A 27,227-nucleotide genomic window follows, 5' to 3' on the forward strand; every position below is an offset into this window, starting at 1 on the left:
ATATGTAAGTAAGCAAGTTTGGTATTTAGCAAATTATTGCCAACTCCACCAGCATTTTTTTTGTCCTGAGCTTATTAGGTAACCTACGTGAAGTTTGAACTCACAGTTTCTGTTAGTTTGTATGAAGACAGAAAACCATTCCTTGCACAGTGATGACAGACAGGATTAGCACTGATGGTAGAAATGAGAAAATCATATTGCCTGAGGTTGCTGGTGATGATCCAGTTGACCATTTAGCAATGTTTTCAATATGCAGTTTGCCCCCAGACCAAACAGAACAACCCAGGCAAACCTATAGTGAGACCACTACATGGAGATAAAGGACCCCAGAAGTGGGAGTAACTTTTCAGGAGCAGTATTCACAGTTCCAGCTGTGGCTAAGCTTTGTCCCTCAGCTGAACAGAGTATTTTCCTTAGAAAGCTGGATGCTTTTCCACAGCCAGGTTAAACTATCAGTGCTGCCCCTCTCCGTATCTCCTCCCCCCCACCCCCAGCCAGCCCCACAACAAACAAACAAGAAAACAAATAAAAAAGAAAGTTCTGATCTCACTCCCAGGTTTACTCTCCATAAGCATCAAGAAACTGACCTGGTTTGAAACTAAACCATTTATGAAAACAAAACCAAATCCAGCACACCCTTTACTACATGAGTTCTCAGTACAGTCAGCTGGGCACCCAAATCAGCATCAGTGCTGGCACAGACAGAGTGTAAGTAGATGGGACCAGTCCTATGCAGTTTTACTGGTTTACATTTGAAGTACTCGCACTGATCACAGGCTAGGATGCTATTTTCGGTAAATGTAACGTTATAGTAACTGTAAATGAAAATACAGTCAAGGATATGTTATGCTTGCACATTGTCATTAGGGATGCTAAATACAATTAAATATTTGACAAGCTATTGAGAAGTGCATATCATTTAATTTATTTAAGCATCCATTTAGCTGATTCAATAATGCTTAGTGAGGCAGTGAACATGTAGGAGCTCTTTCTTTTGTGTTGTAAGTACAGCGTAAGTCAATGGGTTTTCTTCTGAAATAATGTAAAGCACATGAAATTCCTCTCCATTACATAGAGTTTTTAAATATGACCACAAGAATACTGTTTTAGTATCTGCTACTCTTGCATACGATAGAACATCCATCAAGGTTGTTTCACTGTGTTTGTCTGGTCCTGCGTTTCATTTATTTCCAAGGAACTAGCCAGTCATACATTCAGAGTAGTGAGTCAAGAAATGCAGCCTGCACTTAAAGAGAGTAACTTCTCCAAGTTCATGATGACCACAGGTTATGTTCGTTTGCTGCGTCTACCCACAGAAATCTCTCCTAACAGTAAGCACTGAAAGAACCACATAAAATTTATCTACTGTTACTTTGACACCCGGACTGCTACCTGTCGGAAAAGGTTACATTTCCATTAAGTCCCATTCTGGGGACTCTTACTCATGGCTTGGCAATTCCATCGCTAAACACGTCTTGGCTTCCCAGCGGCACATGCTGCACATGCCATCAGTCCCCGTTAAGCAGGTGAACATAACTCTTTCAGAAATAAACTAGTTTTGTTCTGATTCTCATTTTATATCCTAAAGTTACTTAAGACAAGAACCTTTACCTTTGGTAAAATATTTCTTTAGGCAAATTTTAGCTGGTAGCTGCAACCCGCCTGTTTTTATAGACTTAATACAAAAGCCTCAAATCCTCACCCCAAATACATTTTAGAATGTACATACAGAGAGCACATTTTACGCTGAAATTTTTTTGTGTCCTGACGTAACTGTCTGTTCTCACAGAATTGCATTATACCACAAAACCTGAAATTTAGCCTGGATGTCATCGTTCCATCATGTTAAGAACTGTTTTTAAGGAATAAGAAAATGTTAAAGAATAATCAAATGGTGCAGACTTTCCTGTGCTAAGTCATGAAACAGAAAAAGGGATATGGAATAAGGATTTGGAATTTTATTGCTGATTTTCAAATAAATGCAATAATCCAAAACCCCCTAATCTGGGATCACAGTCATTTGCCTGCAATCATCACCAAAAGCTTTTGATCTGTGTGAGTGTGTACTGCTTGAGCCCCTTTCATTTAGTTGGTTCAAAAAAATAAAAAAACTAATACTCTTTTTTGGTAAACCAAAATAACCAAAATATTGCTTCCCAATAGTTACAGAATAAGACACAGTACTTTTTTTTTTTTTTTTTTAAGGCATAAAAAGACAGAAAACACGGTCAATTCATGAAATTTTTTGAGAAAACTCATGAAATTTTTTGAGCAGCATGAATGGAGATCTTCCAAGAAGATGGTGATAGGGAAAAACAATAAGGTGCAGACGGACCTACAGAATCCTTAAGAAGCTCAAAAATCACTTTCAGTTCATTGTTAAGGTGCCCTATTCACATGCATGCACCAAAAAAATAGTAACAGCTTTAAAAAGTAGACTTCAAATATCAATGGATTAATTGCCTTCCCCCCATTTCTCCACCCCCCACCCCCAAGGCAAGAGACCAGGTGCACTGAAATCAGGATAACTGTGCTGCAATGATGTATGTATTGTACTTGGTAAGAATGTGTCACCTTGTAGACAAGATTTCTGAATCTAAGAGTTGATTTTTTGAGGGGTGGTGTGGTGTTTGCTTGGGAGTTTTTGGTTGTTTTGAGTGGGGTTATCACAACACTGCAGAGTACAGTGCTTGTTGGGCCCAGGACTATATTCAGAGACTTGGCTGCTAATGCAGCATCTTCTCATTTAAAAAAGACAAAAGGGATGAGCAGACTCATACAACTGCTTCAGTCGGCTCAACAGAGCAAGGGCTAAGTGTGCACAGGGCGGCTCCCTTAAGAGGACACATTAAAAACACCTACTTTTCAAGACAAACCTTTGTAGGCAGTACTAGGCCTCAAAAATCTAAGCTTTTAGTAACCATAAATATTGAAAAACTAAAAAGAGAACTTTCTAGTTGATCATTATCTCATGGTTTTATCTTTATCTTTCTTTCACTCCCTTCAGAACTATCTTCTTTTTTTTCATCAATTGGCAATTTCAAGAAACTTGCCATGATGTAGATAATTCAGTATCAGTCTTCAAAATAACTTAGCACGAAATTTAAAGCAATAAATTAGCGCTTAAGGAATTAACTTTAAGGTTGTCAAATATAAAAAGTGAATGTATTGAAACAAATACAGAGTAGACAATACTGTGCCTTACTGGCATACTTAATGCAGAAGTGCATGTTATTATGATCAGGTGTATAATTAGTCTTCTGCTGATCACTACAGTAAAATAATCTGTGTCACAATGGAGAAAAACACATACCACTTGCAGTCAAAAGGAAAGAAATCCTGTTTATGAAGGCTTCCAATTTACTTCTTATTGGGAAACCTCTGAGATCTTTGAAGACAACTTTGGTATACACACTAAATCAATGAAACACAACTACTAATAAAATTATGGTTTAGTCCACTTGGCAACAATAGGGTCAAGTGACATGAAAAAAACCTCAGCCCTGTAAATTACTTATTACTCATACTACCAAGTTACTTTTCAGAGAATTTTCACCACAAATTTGTCTGTAGGCTGCAGTTGTTTTTCTAATGCAAATGTAACTTATGAAAAAGAAAAGGGTAGGCCACCAACTGAAAGAAAACATTTATTGAATCAAAGTCAATACTTTCCTTTTAATATCTACAAGCCAACACTGAACTGACTTTATTCAAGAATGAACACAATGTACAAAAAAAGTATGTCTGTTATAAAAATATGTCAATTTCTTTTTTCTGGCTATTGAGCTGAAAACATTTTAACAAGTGCAAGATAATTTTGGCAAGCAAATTTAACCTGCTGTTACCGATGGCAAAATTCAAATTATTTTCTAATCAAGGTATATTTAAGACTTATCGATGAAGTGGCATTGGAAATGCTGACCCCTAAAAAATCACTGTGTTGCCATGTTGCCATGCACCCAGACAACTGAACACCTTGATCATGTGTCGTTATGAATCAGTACCTTCATCAGTGAAGACTAACCCGCCTATCTGGAGCTATTCAACCAGATAATTGACACCTACCACAAAAATACAACTCGGGGAAGGCGAACTACCTCCAAGGCCCTGTATTTGGTGTGGTGTTTGTGAACTGAGAGAAGAGTATGTAGGTTCATACATGTTTAAATCAATCTGACAGCTGTTGCAATGTGAAATCAGAAAAAGTATGGAAAAAGAATAAAGAATAATTTATGACAGCAATCTATATGAACACATGCGTGTTTATGTATAAAAATGGATCTCACTAGGCTCAGTTATGCCTTGTTAGGATGATTTTTTCGCATAAAAATGTAACTTGACTGAAATCATTGCCTTGTTTCAAACCACCAACAAGGAGAAAAAAGACCATCTACAGAGATAATCTGAAAACAGTGCAATATTAAAATACAATTTTCACAACGTGTGAAAGAAACATGCTTTGGAACCTGAGCAAAAGGCTTTTTACCAACTTAGTAAAAAGTCACCCTGTATGTTGTTTTCACTGGCATCTGTTCTGCCAGATTAGTATGTTGCTCTTAGCAACTTCCATGGCCCCTAAATATTTAGTACACAGAAACTGCCAACTACTTAGAGAGGTCTACTAAACTTTTCAGCTAACATTGCAGGCAGCCTGACATGCTGCTACTGGAAATGACCATACAACCTAAAATTAAGAAAAACTGTAAAAAGAAAAAGAAGCAGCCAAACATGTTGCTTTTTTTTTTTTTTTTTTAAATAGACTGAAGCGCTTCCACAATACTTAGATACGGTACTACACTGGTTTACAGCCTCGAGGTCAGTTCTTTCAAAATAAATATACTGAACATTTACAACAAGTGCCTTATGAATGCAAGCTCTCTCTTTATTATTTCAAGACCAGTTGGATAAAAACTAAAATAAAGACATAACTCTGAAGCAGCTAAGTTACACGTCCTTTTTCAGAAACAGGCATTACTTGGTGCCACAGCAAAATTTTTCACCAGCAACAGTATCATCAGTCCGCAGTAAGCGATTTTTTTTTTTTCTGGCACCAAACGGGCCACCATACAAAGCAACCTCACAAAGCATGCGGTCATCTACTCTGCTGATTTTGTATGAAATAATCATTTGTGCTTGCAGGTCCAAGACCTTTCAAAAATGGATATGAACAATGGGTGACTAAAAACATTAATGAAAACTCACTCATTTCTAAATTATGTGAGTGAAGAAAAGACTTAAAGAATAAAGAGCAACAAAATGCTGTGCATTAGTATTTGTGAGAGATGAGGGAAGCTAAGGTTGGTGCTTTCATTTGCCTTAAAACAAACAAGCAAAACCTAAAAATAATCCTAAACAGCTCTATGTCCATGGTACTGGTAGAGGCCAATGTGTGCATGCCGCCGAAAGGCACCGTCGGACCAATCTGAAAAATGGCATCATCAGAGCAGAACAGCAACTTTTCACTGGAGTAATCACAAAGGGTGAACAATAAGCCATCGATTCTCTCTTGTCATGAACACAGAAAGCAGTCACCAAGGCAAAAGAGGGGACACAGGAAAGAAGATACAGGAACTCACATAAACCTGGAACATAGAAAACAAATTAAACTGAGTTTTGAACATTTTGAGCAACCATTTTCCTACCATAACATTACTATTCATTCATTTAACACCACACATATTATGACTAACTAAATGGAAAAACTGTTGCAAAATATGGTACTCTAACCATGTTACAAAATACTTCTGTAATATGCTATACAGCTAACTTTACTTGCAAAGATTTGTAGGCTTAAGAACAGATTGATGCAGTCAGGACAATCTTTTGTTCATTACATAAAGAAAAATTAACATATTTACATGATATCGATCTTTTAATAACAGAAGTGCATTTTAAAATTATGCATCATATGGAACACAGCTATTTATAGGGAGCTAATTATGATATGTGGAAAGATCCTTCCTTACTAATCTGAAACAGTGTCTAAAAAGTAGAGTGGAATACTTACTGGAAAGATATCCCCAAGGCTATCCTGCCTTTGTATCTACAAGCTGCATCTGAACGTTTGCAGACATGCCACCTCCATAGCCTCCCTTGGACTGCATTTGGTTCTGAATTGAGCTCACCTGGAAACAGAAGGGAAAGTGGGGAAAAGAAAACAAGAAAGTCAGTTAGAAATGAACTATGTATGGTGTCGTCTTGCTCCCAATTTTCTTTTTGGTTTGGTTTTCAAGTTTTACCATTAAAGCTACATTACTTTTGCATGAGGACATATGCAGCGTAGGCTTGCTGGAATTTTCAGTTCTGCAGGCAGCTCAGCAGGAGAGATGGAAGAACTGGTGCTGATGCAGACGTTTTTCCCCTCTCCCAAAGAAAACTGGCTGATTCAGGCTTTCACTGAGCCACTTGATTACTCAAGAAAATTCATCAAATCTCGTACTGGTGTCCAACTCCACTCCATCTGACAAGCTGTAATTTAGCTTGTTATATGGAAAACATTCTTTGCCAAGTATGATAAACCAGTGAAGTTAGCACCATTACATTAAAAATATAAGAGAAAATTTAAAAAAAATATATGGATAATATCTGCAGTACACAGCTAACCTCAGATAATTAAAATAATACTTTCTAAACCAAACAGGAGCTTTTGGTGTGTGGAAAATGTATCTATTTATGTTAAAGCATGTCCCACTTTATTTAATTGAAATTATTCCTTTAACTGGCAGGGCATTCATTTTTTTAAACTCATACTGAGTCTAGCAATTTCTCTGAAAACAGCTTATTTTAAGACATTTTTAGCCTGATGCCAGTTGATAGATTAGATCATCCTTCTCCCCCCGGCATGTGCACATCTCTCCATGGCTTTCATTACTTTTATCAACAAGAAGAAAGAGAATCCATAGACCTTTCCTGCTTGTGTTGCACAAGTCAAAATAATCTTCTCATGCCTGCAGGAAGAAAACTCCAACCTTAAAGGCTTGGCCTTTTTCTCTCTGCACCCTGAGCATAAAAAACAAGTATACAACGAGCGCAAGGTAAAATATGCATTTAAGGCTACATCTTCTGAAACTGAACTTTCAGCAAGAAACCTGTGTCTGTAGGGCACCACTTACAATTACTTCATGTATGCTCCATCACAGAGACCTCAAAGCATCACTAGAAAGCTGAATTAAAACAGCACTGGAGAAACGTGTCTAAGTAGCAGCATGATATTTTCCCCATCCACAAAGGGGAAAGAACCATATTCTTTTCCACAGCAAAGCAAAACATACGCACACATACAGAACGAAGCAGCATAATTCCTTCCTGTTTGCTGTTTCTCAAATTAACATGAAAAAAAGTCTATTTTGGGATCTTTGTCTTCAACAGCATAGCATATCGCAGTGCTTACCAAAAGATCCGAGTTTTTTTTAATGCACTTAAGCAGCACACTACTTTCTACCCCGGTGCTTTCCCCAAGTAAGTGATGCAGCTGCAGCGAAACAATACTATGTTCAAATTTTTCTTCAGGGCTAAGTGTTCAGAGATAGTGCTCTAATGGGTCTGATACCAGTGACTACAAACTCTGTAAGGAAGTGTGGAGGAAGAGCACAACCACATTCATAGGGAGGTGTTTGAAAACGTTCACATTTCACCAAGCTGATCGTCTTCTTCACTATGCATGTCATGTTAGCCATCGGAACACAAAAGGAATTTGAATGTAACCTTTTTTTTTTTTTCTTTCAGAAAATATCTGATTTACACGTTCATGTATTCCCAAGAACAATTTAAGGACTGAATCCATTTAATCTGAACAAACCCTGCCGCCTCTACTGAAAGAAGTAGAAATGTCACCCTCTGGGACATGTCAGCTTCCAGCCTGACAATTTGCCTATACCACTTTAAAACTTTAGAGAAAAGTCTATCAATACAAACTCCAAGGCTAAGGTGTAAATTTTATGAGTGCTTTTTCTAAAGGTTAGAAAAATCACTCTGGTACTTGATCACACATACAGGTGTTTTAGCTAGTGGATAAGGAACTATCAGTCTAAAATACAGAGGCTGTTGCACCTATGGGAAATGGACTCCAGCAAATTTTAGTTTGACTGCATGAACAGCTCAGTGGCTATTTTGTATATTAAAAACTGTATATGTTTTATATATATATACGTATGTATTTATATATAATATAAATAATATGCATATATATATATATATATTTCTCTCTCAAATGAGTCATATATAGTGTTAAAAACTGACCAAAATGCAGATCTAAATGATGGGCTTACAAGGTGGTACTCTTACTGAAGCACCCTCCTTTTGAGGCAGTCTGAGCTACTGCCTTTCTTTTTTTTTTTTTTCCGCAAAGACATTATTGCTTCCCTTTGACGACATACAACAGCATGGTTCTTTTCCCTCTTATGTCTAATTTAGATAGGATAAGGATTCAAAGGTTTTGGAAGGGGAAGCGGATTGCACCAATTAAATATCATACAATCTGCTGTACTGCTTATCTATCTCATTAATCTCTTTCCTTCCTTTTTTTTCCCCCTCCCTTTTAGAACAAGGAAATAGCACAGATGGTCCTTGAGAAAGAAGACAAGGAAAAACTACAAAAAGGAAGGAATACATGAAATCAAAGGCTAAATTGAGGAGTATGAAGACAGAAAAATAAAGTGGGAGACTTTGCCATGTAATACAAAGGTTAAAAAAAAAAGTAAGAAAGTGGTGGAAATGGAGAAGTAAGAGTTCACAAAGGATTCCTATTGTTTAAGCTCACATTTGACAAGGGAGTAAAGCTCTCAACAGAGAAGGCAAAAAAATAAGTATTTCAGTAATTAGGTCACTGCTGTACTCAGAAGCATAAGGGTAAAAAAATCAAGTACCAACACTGGTGAAAAGAGGCACCGACCAGACAGTGAATGAAGAACCAAATTTATATGGGAAAAAGCTAATGAAGTTGCAGGAGGTCCTCCTAACGTATTCAGAACAGAGATGGCACAAAGAGGCTCATGAAGAAGTATAATTTCCATACTGTAAAGTTAAGCAGCAGAAAAAATGGAAACACTGCCATGACCTTGGAGTTTACACTGTGAAGAATGAACAAGGAAACTGTATGTAATATTACCACAACAATTTACCAAAGAAGAGGCAAGAAAATAGACAATGTTAAAAAACTAGAGATTTGTACTTCCAAAGATTATTTTTTGCATACGGTCTCTTTCTATCTGGGATCAGAAACTACCACTGTGGCCACTGATGCAGCACATTATCCAAACTGAAAAAAAAAATAAGAGAATGAGATATCCAGTTATGAGTGTTCAAAATGAAAAAGTCCACGTAGAGACAGTAATGATTAAATGCTATCTGGAGATGAACTAAATATTATGCAAGGCAAAGGTGAGGGCAAGCAGGGGGAAAGACTGAGGTGAAAGAGTGAAGCTTCAGGCAATCACCACAAACCTCCCAAGAGACAGTTCAGCTGTGAGAATGAGAGAGGTTCTCACAGGGAAGACAGCAAACATCTACAAAACAAAAAGCCATGCTTTAAAATAAAAAGACAAACTGATCACTTGCTTATTTCAATTCACAGTGGTTTTAAATATTAATATAGTTTACTGCACTAAATAATTAGCTTTAATTGAATTTTGTCAGGTTGAAGCTGTGTTAGTCCATTCAACTTGCATACAGATGTTTTCATACAAATTGTCTAAACCATTACCTTGTTTCAGGGAAAACCTAGCATATTTCTTGTCATTTCCCAGCTTTGCATTTCCCTAACAGCTACCAAGCTATATATATATATATACACACGCACACACACATATATATATTTTCTGAACTCAATAAGCTGCAAAATAGTTGAAACTACAAGTGACCTCACTTGCCTACATTAAAAGTGACTTCTTCCTCTACAGCTCTGTTCTCCATTCTGATACCTCTGGCAGAAGTCATTCTTACCCTTTGCTAACATCCACCAGCTGATAACAAGTTTTTCCTTTACAGGGGATTAATAAAGTCAAGAAATAGTTTTATTCAGTATCTAAATACCACCCTTTTCTCAGATTACAATTGTTGGCCTTACAAATAGATCGGTGTTTCATATAAAATACAGCTGAACTAGACATCTATCCTCATAAGCCTATTTTCAGTATCTGTCTTAGTCTCTGTTTCTCACTTTCAGAGAGAAAAAAAAAAAACTTATTGCTCCTATCATCTACAGGAAGCCACAAACCCTGCTTGTGACATCATCACTTGCTCTGGAAATAATTCTGAGTGCAAATAGGGTTACAGAATATAGAAAACCTCAGCAAGGCAGCACAAAAATATTTCTATGTACCATAAACCAAGGTAAACTATAATTTCACATAAACCATATTTAAAATATTTAAAAACATTTAAGATAAGAAACCTAGTCTGAGTGATAAGACACATTTAAAATAGTTTTTTCTGATGTACTCTAATATATTTCAAAATATAGCTCTGTATTAGTTCACACGTGCCATCAGAACAAATTTTTCAAAGGTATTCTACACACAGCCTTCACAAGTTATACAACATGCGCTATATATTGTCAATAACCACAGGAATTTCTTATATGGTTTTCCGTAACCTGGAATGCAAGTGGCTAAGGTTTGGAATTAAGACACTGGCAGGTTATTCTACAGTTTTACACTGCAGAGTCCCAGTCTTGTAACTCAGTGGAGAATCACTCTTTATTGTGTTAGTTATACAATATATATTCACAATGATCCTGTACCCTAAAATGAAATATTCTTCACCCACAGATGCTTACCGAATTCATTCCACTGAATAGGTCTCCTGATCCTACGTGAGCTGTGTGAACAAAGTTTGTTGGCTCCCCGATCATGCTTCGGTCAATGCGCCGTCGTCTTTTCTGGAAGGAAGGTAAAGAAACCATTCATTTAAAAGGCAAGAACAGTATGTGCCATAAATGCTGAAGTTGACTATCCTTAGGATATTTCATATGCTGTAACGTATTTTCATAGAATCACAAAGCAGAATCCAAATTCCCCGGTTAACCAAGACACTGGTAATGCAGTCCTTTGTTTTTACTCAGATGATCTATAGCAGATTAGACCATCACTGATACCTCCCCTAAACATTTAGGTCAACAAAATATTTGTAAATAACCGAAACCGATTCTACTGTTTATTAAGCAACATTTCATACTGCTACCTCTGACTATATTTGTATTTAAAACCATGTTGTGATACATCAAATTTGATGTTTAGTCATTCAAAATGAGAATTAATGATCAAAGAGCATTGAGTAGATGAAGCAGCTAACTTGCATAATTTCTGAGCTGCATGCCATGGGAACTTATGTCAGGGTTTCTAATACACTTCATGGGGATGTCCAGAACAATGCCTTGATCAGGGTTAGTCACAGCCGTATCCTTAATGAACCCTGTACACTCAGATAACTTCACTCTGCGTGGATGTGGAGTGTGAGCTGTAGGAGTGTAGTGTGATAGGGAGGCGGGATGCCAGACTGCACCCTAAAGGTACGCTGATTCCAGTGCTGTGAGGCTGAAGGCAAGAAGAGCTGTAACCTCTGCCTCCTCTTTCTGAGAGTCACGTCTGCAACTTTTTAATGTAATAATACGCAAGTAAGAAGTTAGAAGCAGTAAGGACTTCCTCTAATTAAACCTGTTTTGGCTGTCTGCCTCCAGCTGAATATAGCATCTAAAGAAAATAAAAAGAGAAAAAAAAAAGAACACAAAAGCCTGTCCTCATTTCTTAGGCCACAACCAGCAAGATTAAGCAGAGCAAACCATGCAGCATGCAGCCGCCCCATGCCTGTATCCTGTATTTAAAAAAAAACAAAAAGCCACGAAGCACAAAACGAGTATTTCCATTTGAGGTATGTTGAACAAAATACAGTGCAATACCTAAGAAACTGCTTAAGCCCAATTAAAAGCTTCCCATTCCTTTAAAGTCCATTCAGTCTCATTTTAAAGGGACGTCCACTCCTAACCTGCAGCTGGATCCTAAGACCATCCAAACCCAAGACATGAAGGTGCATGCCTTATGAGTGGGCTAGCTGCTACTGAAATGCACCTACAGATTAAATCTCCATGAATCAGAGCCCACAGTTATGAGCCAGCAAGCACAAAACACTTTTAATCCTTTCCTGCACTTTTTCCCTACTACTGAAAACAAGTGTTAGGAGGTTTCAGGGTACCTGAAGGGTATTGTATTAAGGGCCATGGGATTTCACAGAGCCATAAACAGCCACAACAGAATCTATCACAATGCCCCACCACCAACCATGTCCCGTGCGTTAGTATTTCAGTCTGGAAACCAAGCTCACGGATACATACAGCACACTACTTCTTAAATAATGCATGACGTGAGCTTGTAAAGATATGCGTGACTACCTTGGCGGGGAGAGATCTCACACCAGGCTTATACTTTCACTGGATGAGAACTGCTGATCTAACACCATCAGGGTTAGGAGCATCCCCACCAGGTGTAATGGGTAAACGGTGTTAGTTGCGAATTGCTGGATTGTGGCACACTGGTACTCTAACACAGAAAGTGTCTCTCAAGCCCCACATGCGCTCCACCAGTTAGAACACTTAAAATTACTTCAGGTCTATAGCAGGTGCCCACCTTCAGCTTTAAAAAACAAACAAAACCAGAAAGCCAGAGTCACAGGCATTTGCATGTCGAAACAGTATATCCACAATTTCTTGGTTTTAGCAGTTTTGAAATGCTTGGCTCTGAGGCAGACCAAACAAGAACAAATCTCAGAAGCTTTTGAATTTTTTTTTTGTTTTGTTTTGGGGGTGTGGTGAACAACAAAACCCTTTCTTTGGGCAACTCATTTTCCCTTTTTACTTGTTGCAAAGCATACAGTCATTCCAGTAACATTAAGGAATGCTGGATCCTGTGAATGGCTTTAAATGATTCTGCATTAATCACCAGCTAGTGAACCAGTAACCAGTAGTTAAAGTGAACTGCCATCAAACCCTGATTCTTATCTTAAGCAAGTTTCTTATCAGAGGCCATCAGCCACCAGTTACACCCTGGCATATGCCCACTGATGAGATCTCCTTGAAGCAATGGAACAATATTTAAATGCTCTGCTCCATTCAGACCACAAAGCAGTTCACTCTAAAAGCAAATAAAATGGTGTTTTGTTGTTGTTGTTTTTTTTTTTCTGCAGGAGCACTCAGTTTGCCTGTATAGTAATGTTTGAACTTGGATCATGAACATAATTTTGAAGCAACTTTGCCAGTCCAAATTTACCATGCTTCAATTTTAATTTCTGCGTGACCCGGGCGTGCATAAATTGCACTTCATTTGCATGGAGCTGAACTGGAATCCCAGCTGAGGCACTCCAGCTGCTAATGGACATCTCGGTCAGAGGAACAGGCAAGCCGGTCTAAAGCAGACCCCAAAAGGCATCTCGTGTTTGTCTTGGTTCCTCAACACCGTTTTGCTTTACAACACTGCTCCTGTTGAGCGCAGTTTCTGTAGACACGGCCTCAGTACTGAATCAACTGGTGAGCAGAGGAGAAGGGACATGGGTAGCACTGTTAAAAGTCACCACTTCTCAAAGGACCTAACACAGGAGACAGGAGTAGGGAAGCATCCTTGGAAAGGTTACATGACTCTGACAGAGGACACCATGAAGACTAGCTTTGCCTGGATTTTACCGTGGAGTTGTATCTTCTGGGGCCCTGCACCTGTAAGAATACATGTAGTACCACTCCTTGGACACACAGATTGATTCCCCAGTAAACTCAGTATATTTAATCTGAAAGGAGCTGAGAGACAGCACATTCATCTCTCACTTAAATGAATAGCATGATTATGCTCTCTTCCCTCCGTGTACTATTTATGCCTATTCTGTGTTTGTTTCTAGTGCAAGTCATCTGCCTCAGCTGATAAAGCTCAGCCAAAACAAATTCCAGTCATCCATGCCCCAAACTCCATACAGCAAAATACCATAAATCATTAACGTTCATATACACACACACACCACTTATTTTAATAATGAGATCTGACTGACTATAAAACTCATCTGTAAAACAACTGTGGATGTGTATGATGTTAGCGCAAAGGACTTCATCGTCTGTGCCACATTCACACCATCTAAAAGCTTGTTTTAAAATAATATGTTTCTGACCTAACATGCACGTGTCCTAACTCTGGCAACCTAGCTGCAACGACACCCTATTTCCTGTTTCTGTGTATCCTGCGGATGGATGTTTTCTTGGGAAATCATTATGATTAACTAACTTGCTAAGTGTCTGTTATCTTTCTTTTTAGCGGGGGTCAAGTTACTAAAAGATTTTCTATCAAAGGCCAAAGAAAGTTTAAAATCTAAATTACAATATTTGATGTTTTGGCTTGCCTTGTCCCAGTGCATCCAGTTCCCCGTCTACTAAGGGGTGATGGCACGGCAAGGAGCTCAGCAGAGGTGAGGTGAGAGGAAAAGATTTGCAGAGAGATCCTGGAAGTGGAATATGAAATTTCATCATTTAATGGCTTAGCTCAATTTGTTCCTTTGACAAAAATCTGCAGAATTTGGATTGCAAAGCACATACCAGGTAATCTTTACCCCACAGAAAGAATAAAATCATCTTAAAAAAAGTAGAAGAGATGCAGGTTTAAGTGTTAAATGTTTGAGACGAACAGAAGCAGTTTGAGGACCCGTCTGTCTCTGAAGCTTTGCTCTAAACACATACACTGCATACCCTGAAATGGGAACACATTCAGTTACCATAGTAATGAAGTAAAGAATTGATGTCTCTTCTATTCTTAAACTGTGAGTGATGCTTTACACCCACATAAGGTAGCACCTCTTTTGAAGTACAAGATTAGAATTGAGAAAGCCACTAATGGTTGCTTTACAAGAAATTATATTAACCCTGCAAGCTTCTAGAAACTTTCGATAAACTTTTAAAAACTTTTAAAAGTTATGAAGCACCTAACTGAAATACCTCTTTAACAGTTGAAAAAAACTTACTGCTAGAAACTAAAAACTGTGGTCTTTTTTTTTTTTTTTTAAACAACTAATTGCCACTGATGAGCCAAGGCATCTAAGATTTCCTTTTTATTCCCCTTTCCTTTCGGTTTGAAGAGAAGTGATCTTTTCTGACTATCTCCAAATATTGTCCAGACGTTGGGCTGCATTTCTCTAACTCAAGCCAATTCACGGTATAGCAACAATTCTAGACAAGTTCTTTGCCTGTATGTGTGCATGCACACACGCACAAGAAAAAATTAAATTTCAGAAATTTTTCTCCTTTGCAGTTATGTACACCCGGCTACCCTTCCTGACAGGCCCTCTCAAACAAACAACAAACACACACACAAAAAAACTTTAGCAGGCTGATAATTATTTTCCTGGAAGCTGGAAGTCACACGTGAAGTCAAACAGAACAACATACAAAGATAGCCCAGTCAATGCAAGCACCAGCCTACACACACAGGAGATCAAGAGCAAATAAACCTCTTGTTTAGCTGGCAGAAGAGCAGGTTCTGCATAACCTACATCAGATTCTTTGATGGTATCAAAGAGATACAAATCCCAAATCCAAATATGAGTGAAATATAAGTGATGCACAGTGCTGCCATGGATTGCACAACACAAAAGCTTATGTTGATTTGACCTGCAGAAGCCTCCATCTCAGACCCTGTCAGTGATATTGTGGGAGCAGATTTGGAATATGATCTTCTATATATATATATATATATATATATATATATATATATATATATATGCAATACATTTTATTGCATGTAATTAAAATGCTACATCACACTTTATCAAAGCATACATTATACAGATAGATAATGCATCATATATTGCGTATCAAGGTATTTTTTCTGTAATTTAACATTTTCCTGTGCTCCAAAAAAAGTAGCACACAATAAACTGAATTTGAAAGAGAACAGCATTTTGATCTACATAGTCTAATCTTGTGCATCACATCTCCAGCCACATCCAAATCAATATGAAGCAATCCATATACAAAATGGCAAGTGATGCACCTTTGTTTTTCCTGACACAGTTCTTTTCGTCTTTCATTCTATCTAATTATTGGCAGACGAACAACTTGGGCCAAATTTGTCGTCATTTCCGCTTATTGCACAAGATGATCTCTATTATTCTTCACGACAATCTGTTATTTTGGTTTCTCTGTTAAGAAGCAACATTGCAACATCATGCCTGCACTTTATCGTCTTCTTTTCTGAATAAAATTAGAGACATCTTTTAACTTCAAAACAGCCTTGATACATAATCAGGCAACCTCCCCCCACCAACAACAAAACAAAACCCACCACGCTTTGGCGCCTCATCTGATGCAAAGTGAAAATGCCAGCTTCCTGAGATTCATTTCCCAGTGCTTTATTAGTCTCTCCTCTAATTTTAGACTATTTTTGAAAAAGTAATTCCTTAAAAGGAATTCCTTAAATCAAGGTATTCATAACATTACGTATTAGAGTGGGATGTCCTAGCAGCATACAGTGCTCGACTGGGTCACATTCACCTGCCAGGGTGGCTTGCACTGAGTCAGCAATGCTCACTGGTGGCTTGCAGGCTCAGGAGCCTAGCTAAAACATACAAAAAAGTTTTTCCCTTTTCTTAAATGACTACTGTCATAAAATAAGCTTATCTCTCTTGGCAAGAAGATAACATTTAATTCCTCTTTGAAGCCAAGATCAAGACTTAATAAATTTACTTCCTAACTCCCTAGGAAACTTTCCCTGGTGAACAGAGAAATGAATGATCCAGCTGGAGGCTGGAGGGCTCCTTTGCAGAATGAGTTTCTGTGGTCAGAGAATGACCACTTGCATTTATTACCTCCACAAATTTTGCTCTTTTCAAAGGAAAAAGACAACTGAAAACACAGACGTTGGAAAGTTGCACAGATTTTAAGCCTGTCTCCATAACACGAGGATCATTTCTTCAGACTGCTCCATCACTGCCATCTCAGTGATTATAATGGAATCCCCTAATACAGTAGGAAGCAATTTACTCTCCACTACAGCTCTTTACGAGCTTGGCTTTTAAGTAACAGCAGGGTAATTTGAACACGATGAACCATAATCATTTTTACCCACATCTTCAAATCCATGCCACACTAACAGATTTATAGATAATGCATCTTTCCATAATGAAACAATCCTAATCCCAAACTTTACTAAAATAAAGTAAAATAAACTAAAATAAATCCCAATACAGCCTCCACAACTGTCATGGTAGGTATGAGAAACACAGGCAAGGAACATGCTGCTAGTTCTCCTCTCTACCTGACCAGTGCATTTGTTCTCATGACTAGGAGCTAGTTTACACAGAAATCCCAGGCCGCATGGACGGGCTATCATGACGGTGATAGGAAAGAATGCAACTTGCTAAACTGTTTTTGAAATAGGAACTATCAGATCTAGAGGGGGGGCAGAGCTATCGTGCTTGACCTTCTGCCACAAGTAGCCCTCAAATGGCAATAGTTTTTCGTGAGTTTCTGTTACCAATCATACTGGTGTTAGCTTTAGGCTAACCCAATGCAAAAAGCAAGCTTTTAATCTGTTAATTTGCTCTCTGGGATCGTCCACAGCAATCAAGATACGAGTTTCAAAACATCTCCCTGAAGACAAAGTGATCTATTAAAGTTTTCAATGATACAACTCTTTTGAAACAGAGCTGTATCCTAGCTTTGTATTCCAGAGCTCAGCTGAAACTTCAAAAGCAAAACTAACCAAAGATAAAGCTAAGATATAAAACCAAGAAAAGGATTTAATCAGAGACAAGCTAGTCAATCATTTCAAGATAGGGAATTTGGTCTCCTAGAGGAGAAACTGAAAGAGCAAAAACACCCTCCATTTTCTTTTCCTCCTTTGATCTCTCCTACTCTATGTATTTGCTCTGAAGAGAGCGCCAACAGCATAAGCAGTGGGGTCCCTATTCACACGAAGAGCTAGGTATTCTCTCAGAATAGGCAGTATCAGATCACCGCGTAGAGGTGGCTTTCTGCCCTCCCACACACATGCTGTTCTGCTCCCAGAACAGCCGGCTGTGCGCAGGACGGCCGCGTCCACCAGCACGAAGAGCACAGCACAACCCTACCAGTCACAGCGGGGTCACGCGTGAGAGCAGCGTGTGGGCTCTGCTTCTCAAAACAAGCTGTGGCTCGAGTGATGCGTCTGAGCTCCTAATACTGCCCCATCAAAATTAGATAGACAGGTCTGAAGAGCGTTTCAATGTTCAAATGCCTCACAACAATTCTTCTTCCGTAGAGACAAAACAAAGAAGTTAACTAAGACAACATGCAAAATAAATTAAAATGCCAACCAATCCCTTCAAATCACTGTATTTCAGTGATAGATTTATTCTAAAGCAGTAACATTTAGGATCTAAGCCCGGCATACCAATGCCCTGAGTACCAAGATCTTCGTCAACTGCAAAACTCCAAAGCTGTTACCATTACTAACAGATTTTTCTCAGTCACTTATATTGGCATTTTCTAGCAGATTACTTAGAGAGTCTTGATCGCTTACATATCCTAGAAACTATGCTTTCTGTCAGACTAGAAGCAAGAAGAAAATCAGCTCAGGTTTTCATGACAGTTCTTGAGCAACAGAGATAAGCAGGAGGCCTCCAGCACACTCAGCTTTCATCAGGTTTTCTGAAAATCCAAGATGCTGCCTGACTCCTCTAGCTAAAGGAGAATTAGGAAATTGAGACAAAAGATTGAAAAGAGAGATTTCTTTAAATAGTTTAAGCTGCTTTCTTCAGCAAATTGAATGTATTTACCACCTTCTTGAGTCTTTTGAAGTGTGCACTTTCTGATCTGTTTACACAATATTCTCTTATATTATACTGGTGCTAGTCATCAGATGACAAAACTGGCAATTGTAGCCTATGTTTTCTAAATAAACAGGAAAATTTGCCAGATTAGGTCAAATGACTCTGAAAGACAATAGGTCTTTCAAGAAACGTGTTTAGCTCTCACATTAAAGGGAGCTCGTTTCATTCCAGAAGCTTAGACCAACTTTAAGTGATACAGTAAATGAGAATCCATTACTTGATACAGATCGTAAGCACTTTCCTTTTCAAAATACACATTGCCACAATTTTAAGATGACATTGTCTGCCATATTTTACCAAATTCTTTCCAATAAGTTTATTTTCATTGTTCAGTGATTAATGCCTTTTTAACGTAATCAATAAAAAACAACAGTCATCTGTGATAATACTGTTTTTCTACTACAGCAAACATCCTTCTTCAACATCTTTAGACAGACTATGCTGTCTGAGTGCAGAGTAGCAGGCCATTCATCAGCCATATGAACAGCGGGACATAACGCACAGAACAAGCCGGTCAAGATACTGGCTTGTGGTATCTCAATAAAAATCAGATCTTTGCATATAAAATGCACTCTTCTCGTGCAGTTGCCAGGTGGCATAACTTCCAGCATGTCAGCTGTTGCTTGGAACAAGTGCTTATTACCACCCCACAGCTGGAAACAAGTCTTATCTCTGCAGCTTTTGGAGTGAATCCAGAACTGTGACACAGGTGAGGGACAAAAATTCTGCAGCATGTGGCGTACAAGGAGAGACTGAAAGAGTGGGTTTGTTCATCCACAAGAAGTGACATCTGCTTGTGGTTTTTATTGGTCTTCCACCATGTGAAGGGATGGTAAAGAAAGACAGACTTAGAGCTGCACAGTGACAGATGCAACGACCTCACGTTCCAACATAGCAAATTCTGACAAAAGTTAAAAATAAAATAAATAAATAAATTGCTAGGTAGTGGTCAAACTCTGGAACAGAAACCTAAGGAATGTCAATGTCCATCCTGGGAGATCTCCAGGACTCAGCTGGTCATGGCCCTGAGAAAGCTGGTCCAGTTGGCCCTGCTCCGAGTGGAGGCTCCCACTAGACAGCATCCAGAGGTCCCTTCACACCTAGATTGTTCCCCGAGTCTCTAAATTCAGATGGTGATGAAGAGAGAGCATATAGATCAATACGGTGAGCTGGAATTGACTTTGTTGTAACACAGATGTGGTATACTCTCCCCAGTGATCAAAATCAGAACATTAATAAAGAGAGGTAGATTAAACAAATGATGTAAAGATACACCACAATACAAGCTCTCTGCGTATTTTTCATAGCCTCTTAAAACAACAGATCCCAGAGTCCTGATAACAACACACCGAGACATGCATCACGTTAAGCCCTCTCTCCTTTCACTTGCTGACCATTTCCAAAAAGAACACAGGAAATATTTAAAAGGTGACCTGGCACGATGAGAGTTGCAGCTTTCCAGAGGAAATGTGCCAGGTCTTGCAACACGAAGCCCCTCCTGTTCAGCCAAAGGAGCATCACCCCCACCAACCAGAACACAAACAAAAGCTTTGGGTGTCCTTAAATATGCTGCGTATTGAAATTCCTGTGTTATGAAGTTGTTTTTCACGCTTGCAAATCCTCTGAGAATTTCTACAGATAGCTGTCTAATTTAAGCAAGTTTGTTATGTCCTCTGCATGCAGGTGTCTGCATGTATTTGCATCCATACACAAGCATACACAATGCATTAGATTACATACATTACATTACATACAAGCCTTCTGCACTCCTATGTACACTTATCTCTGTATGATCTTCTAAATCTAAATTATATGTACATACCAAACTCCATTACAGAAAAATATAAGAGAAAAAATAAACTGAAATATTGCTTCTGAACAGGTAATAGCCACTGCCAGATACAGGATCCTCAGTCACACTCTGAATACAAAACCAATCGCTTTCCAAGTCTAACACTTTATCTGGAGCAGCTAGTTAAAACGTCTGCCTCTGTGAAAGTGACAGCCCTAAACACATTGAAATATGTGCTCGCAAGCAGCACTCGTGTACTGCACGTTGTGATCCCCCTTTGACTATGACAACGAGTTGGGGCACATGGTATTCTCAGAAAGCCTCTGAACCCAGCTCCTAGTAATGCCATGACAAGGAGAAGGCAGATCTTCTGGAGTTACGGCACTGATACTTCTTTTAGTGGTAAAACTCATGGGTGGAAGCTTTAGTACTTGTGCCGCAGTCACAAGTCACAAACAAAGCCACAATATTTAATATCCTTAAGAATCAACACCCACAAACATAGCAAATTCATCAGCTTTGTGAATGTCAACCCCTAAGCTTGACAATACTTTGCCCAAAAATCAGCACCTTCTTGTTCGATTATATACATATTTGATGAAAGACCTAAGTAGTCACCTGGTTTTCTAGGGGATTACTGTGCTTCTTACAACAGTAATGTTTTACCACAGTTTTTTTTTTTTTTTTTTTTTTGTACAAATCCTTTTTAGGAAAATTAATTCCTTAACAATTCTCCACGTGCCAGGTCCATGAGACACACTGCTTACTGCTGACCTTTCTGGCAATCCTCCCATTGGTATTTTCCCTTGCTGTTATTTTTCACCTGCGTGAAATTATGATCTCTGGGTTGTCCTTACTGCTCCAGTGGCACCCCGACCAGCTACCTCATCAGCAGCAAGCGCTGTCACACAGCCTCCGGTACCCCATTTCGCAGCTGGGAGAGGTATTCATAAACATGCAATCACAAATCTGCTTCAATGGCCATCCCAACTGCTGCTCCTGCAAAGCTCCCAGATTTGACGCTTTTGGCACTGGAAACCTGTTCACCTAGTTCATCTCAGGTAAGTCGCTCAAAGAGGCGCATCCCATAATACATAACAATGTAGTCTGCCTTTAGTCGCTCTTACAATGTCAAAGCAAAAAGGAGCTACAGCCTACACAAAGGAAGCAGGAACAGCCTCCCGTGTTCTACCCACATCATGAAAAATAGTCACGCTTTTGAAAGGTGATCCCAGTAGTGCATGTGGAAAAGATGGTATTACGCACAAAATAAAAGAAAACAGCACAACAAGCACCCGAGACAATTTAGCAACGGATGGTCCAGTAGGTATTTTAGGACTGCTTAGATGCTGAGCCCACGTGTAGCATAGATAAAAGTGCCTCCGTACGTGCATGCTACCAGCAACTCTTAAGAAGCATTTGAATCAAGAGCTGCACTCAGAGCCCAAATAGCTTTCTGCTCAGCTCTCAACATTCGAAACAGTATCTGACACTGAGCTGCAACACAAAGGCCTGCACCCACAGGTGCCTTCTCACTGGTGTGGCAAATTTCCAAAAAAGATGAAAGGGCAGTTGTTCAGGGAGGTAACAGCAAAATGGTGTCCCATTGCAAAGAACACAAAAATGAAGTCCTTTCAAGGAGTGTTCTGCTTTCCCCAGCAAAGCAAAGGAGTCCTTGCTGCCTGGTCCAACCTCCTATCAAAAGGAAAACACTAATTTCAAGCATGTACAGGCACTTTTGTATAGTCTAGCTGAGGCATGCCACAATTACACAGGTCTTGGAGTGTAAACAGTCATTAAGTACTTAAATTTCATCAAGTCAGAAAGTGCCCCATATTACTAACTAACTTGTCAAATTCTACTCTTCCAAAAGCAGCCTGGGTGAAAAGTTGTAGTCAGGTGTAGCAGCAATAGCTCCTCGCACATCTACTAGCTGCACTGAGATGCACAGATTTTGTTAAGCACAAATATCACATATTTTCATTATTCAGAATTTACTATCAGACTCAAAGTAGGATCCAAATCACATCATTTTTCACAGGTAGCTTTGGCTGCTTATACTGTTCAGAAAATCTTGCTACTTCTATTCCTTGTTTTTCTTTGTGTGGCTAATCTACCCCTCCTTGTTTTGTAGGTCACCTGCACTAAACAATCAACGTTATATTTATCACTGCAAGAGCCAGATTTCTATTATTGTGCTTACTTTTTGATACTATTCTTTTCATCTACTACCGCCGATTCTGAAGTTGGATGCACTGCAGAAATCCAGGAAATATTGTGGCTTTCTTAGTGTACCCGATCTACTGGTCTTGCCAGAATAAGCCTGCATTCAGGACCTTAAGGAAGACAGAATGGGAGAATATGGTTCTTCAGTAGTCAGGAGGGGAAGCTGAGCACTGGAACACAAAGCACCACAGGGATCTCCGAGTCCTCCAGTTGCCATTATGGCAATTTCAGGGCAACTGCTTCCCGGTTCTACAAAGGGAGTCAGCTTCTGCCAGGACCAAGGCACAACAAACATCAGCTAATGGCTACAGATTTACAGTCACTGGCAGTTCAACAACAACAACAAAAGTTAGGGAATGGAGAGGAGAAAAAGCAATAAACATACAGAACAAAAGCAGGCTTTTTACACAGCTGCAGGCTGGGAATTTCCAAACTAGGAGCATAACAGTAAGAGTAGACTACTTATGGTAAATATTTTTCCCTTTCCTCTTCAGAAAATGGAACCATGTGATACCTGAAAAGATAAGCACGCAACCCGATCTTCCCATCAGCTAGAGTTACAAACACAAATTTGTTGGTAGGAAAATATCTCTATTGTTTCTAAATTACGGAGAAACAGCAACTAAGGTAACGCATTGCTACCACACTGCTTCATAGCCAGGTATCCTTTACCAACACACAGGTCTCCAGTGGACTCCGGCAGCTATGCCAATACAAAGTTGGGTTTCAACAGACGAAGCCATCATGAAAACTGCTGAATTCTTACTGTATCAGCTGATTTTATGAGATCCCTACAAATCAGTGTCACCAGTCTACGCCACTCAAATATACCTCCACAATCAAGGCACAGGATGTGCAAGAGCTTCGTTTTCCTCCCTGTGTGGTCTCAATGCGTCACCTCCATCCACAGCCCCTGCGCAAGAGCACTTTGCCATTTCGCTGTGGTTCACCGAGGTTCTGGGAAGATCCGAAGATCAACGGCCATGGGCATTTGAGTAGCCTTCTATAACCGCTGTCCTCAACAGCCAGTTTGGACAATGTGCTTCTCGATAGCTTCAACATTTTAGAGTAAGGACAACTGCATACTACATCAACATAATTTTGGCAAGAAGAAATGTAACAACATGAAATGTCACACTTTTCACAGGCAGCATCCGAGTTGTATGCCATGGTATTATTAAAACACAGGCAGCCACTTTACAGGTAGCCTACAAAGAGCTTCTCAGAGCCTCTTCACCCTGTCACTTCAGATACAGCGCAATAGAAACACTTCTGAAATTGAGAAGGCTGTGGTGGTCCCTTTCACATCTTTCCTACTCTCTCTTTGGCATTCACTCCAAATCCCTCTCTTCACTGCCTGTTGAGATGAAGGCACAGACGCAGAGAGCCAGGGAGATTTCAGATGACTGACACTTCCAGCCCATAGCCTACTTCTCAAGAGTCCTCCCTGCATTTGCTCCTTGCTCTTTTCTATTTGAGTGACTTTTACCTCTGTCCTGATCCGCTAAAGATGTCTGTAAACTTTGTCATTTGACAGACGTCCAGGCAGGAATTTCACCCAAGTGATGCTGGCTATTCTCACTGCACAGAACAACTGACAGACAAGTTACCTCTGTAAAGGATCCCAAAGGCTGCCTAACTAGAAGATGATAGAGCAGTATTAAGGAATCCTGCCACTTCAGCTTCTGGCAATTCCCTCACCTTCCTTTGTCCTAAATCATCTGCAGCAGCTTTGTTAAAATCCCACATGAAAAAAGGGAGTTTATATAGCTTTACAGAAACTTTTTTTTTAAAACTGAAGGGCAAGCACCTAAATCTTTCCTCTAAGAACAGCACAAAGGGGTTTTGTTTTCCAGCTGCAAACTGCAAAACTAAAAAAGTCAAAAAGTAGAGAGACACACGCTATCATCAGTGCTCTCAACGCGCTCTCTTTGGAATCGTTAAGAAAAAATTGAGAAACCCAAACAAACATTTCTGCCTTTCCCAATTCTGTTTCCCTGCAGGCTTCATCTTCAAGACCACTCCTCTGTGTTCTGAGACTGTATAGTTACAGAACATGTTTATTTAAGAAACTAAAACAAGTGAACAAGCATAAACAAAACATAAAATTTAGGTATGGCTAGGGAACAGTTACAGCATGAACTGTACCACATTTAGTGCATCCTGCAGCATTTCTAGTCTTACACTTTGTGAACATAAATGTGTCTGCTGAGTTTGGTTATAAGAAATAAATTGTTAAAAACATTCACCCCTGCAATGCCTGCAGGGCCAACATAGCTAAGAGCCTATGTTGAATTCTATTCCTTCTTGGGCATGACCAAATTATTTACTAAATTCCAATGAGCTGAAGCAAAGGGATTACTTGCTTAAAAAACTTGCTGTGCCAGTGTGGGAAAAGGACTCAGCTTGACTCTGAACTTAGACTGAGTTTGCAGACCTGGCATCTGGAAGTTTTACGTATTTTCAAAGGTGTCTCCTTGTAAAAGCGGATTGCTTGATGTACGTTTTCTTAAGCAACAAACCGCTATATGGTAAAAACAGGTTTTAGAGTTGTATTTCAGAGCATGCTTGCAAAGACAAGTTTTGCCTGTCTTTTTACATAAAAAAAATTACAAGGACACAAGAAACAATCAAAATCATCTTATTTCCCGTATCATTTTTCTTTCATTTTCACTGGAGAATAATGTGAGCTGAACAATTCTGGAACACTAAATTACATAAGTTATTATATAACTTTATGTAACATAATTACCTGATTGTTTTTCCTATTATAAAAAGTAAGATAGTTCAGACAGATGTATGGCCTTCCGTTCATACTGACTAATCAGAAATAAATATTTGCAGTGGTGTCAAATTCAGGGAGAACAAGCAAGAAGGAGACAAACTTATTACAGAACGTCATTTTGGTGAAATGAAACCTCATACCAACAGCATACAATTTTGTTGTCTTCAAAGGATAATCAGATGTCCTCATATTTGTAAAATAGTATGTCTGATGCTACAAAGCAGTTATTTCATACAAGCATTATGTACTTCAGAAATTCCTCTCGCCTTTTAAGTAATCTCTCTGGATATAAGAAGCTGTTTGAAATGAACAACAAATAAATAAAATCTAAAAAAAACACAGATTTCACCTATAATTAACATCATCCATTTTAAAATCTAGTGAGAATAAATGTTTTTTGTTACATTTAAGCTGCACTACTTTCGATTAAAAGAAGTACTGATGCTCCTCATACTCACTATTGATAGCAGCCCAGTACTGGTTGCACAGTGTTTTAAGATTTGCACTGTCTCCATGTTTAGTTTATAGAAAAGATGATATCCACACGGAGAATGGGCTTACGCATCTCTGACGGGATTTAAAACACAGCTTTTAAAAGCAATAATCAAGTACCCCTGATTTTTCTCCCAGATCTAAGTCCCACTTCCTTATATTCTTAAGTATACAAACAACTGTTTTTTTCCATCCTCCCCCAAAATCTTCCTTTGCATTACAAATTGATGAGCCATTTAATTTTCAAAGCTTAATTCTGGTATCACATAAAGAAAACATGCATCTAATACTTTTCCATGGAGAATAAAAGGGCCTGTAAAGCTCTCTTGCCTGCTTTCTGTAGATCAGCATGCCTACTCTTGTTTTGGCATTTCTTTTTCTCTTCACAAGCTCAGCATTGCCCAGCTGAATACAAGAACAACCACAAGCAGTCCAGCATACTACAAACACACACACACATGCATATTCTAGCAGATTTGTTGGAGTACGTGCCCACCAGGATTCATTGCTCCCATTTTAACACCGGTCACTAAACACTAACCATCATCCTGGTGCCTAGGCATTAAATGCTTTTAAATTGCTAGAGTACAGAAACCTGTATTCCAGGCAAATAATATTTGTTCTAAGCAGAGTTAAATAACTTGTCCTACATTAATATCGCATTTAGACTTTTAGGTCTTTCAAGAAATTTACCTAGAATAGATCTGGCTTGGAAGCTACCTAAGTTTACAGGAACTTTATGAATCATAAAAAGTAATTTCCTTTTATAAATAATACACTCCCTTCACACACAACTTTAGTTCCCAGTCAAACACTGCCAGGTGTGCTTTCTTCAGGGAACTTAATTCATGATAGCATCAGCATTTCAGTTCGCAAAACTGATAGAGCACCCCCAAAACACAAGGTATATGCAAATACACATAATGAGGTAAAGATAATTATTAAAGCTTATATCTCTTTAGGGTTTTCAAAAAGACAGTTATACCATCTCTAAATTTGCATCATACTGGCATAACCTTCCAATTAACATCTGTTCATCCTGTGCGCCCCAACCAGCTTTTCTGTTCTCTGCTCATTTAAGATCAGAGGATCGGAAGGAGGTGG

At 38.9% G+C, this 27,227-nt stretch overlaps 1 protein-coding gene across 5 annotated transcripts in view; it reads right to left on the reverse strand.

The window, feature by feature from the left end:
• Positions 1–3,634: 3,634 nt before the first annotated feature.
• The window catches only part of CDC42SE2 (CDC42 small effector 2), a 79,260-nt gene continuing 55,667 nt past the window's right edge, over positions 3,635–27,227 (reverse strand). For all 5 annotated transcript variants that reach the window (XM_040541659.1, XM_040541656.1, XM_040541658.1 and 2 more), the window contains 3 exons: positions 10,775–10,876; positions 6,008–6,125; positions 3,635–5,582 (listed from right to left, as the gene is read on the reverse strand). In XM_040541659.1, the coding sequence (XP_040397593.1) occupies positions 6,027–6,125; positions 10,775–10,876 (201 nt within the window). In that variant the 3' untranslated portion in view covers positions 3,635–5,582; positions 6,008–6,026. The remainder of the gene's footprint in view (positions 5,583–6,007; positions 6,126–10,774; positions 10,877–27,227) is intronic.

The sequence above is a fragment of the Cygnus olor genome, chromosome Z (genome assembly GCF_009769625.2).
Source record: "Cygnus olor isolate bCygOlo1 chromosome Z, bCygOlo1.pri.v2, whole genome shotgun sequence".
NCBI classification, from domain to species: Eukaryota; Metazoa; Chordata; class Aves; order Anseriformes; family Anatidae; genus Cygnus; species Cygnus olor.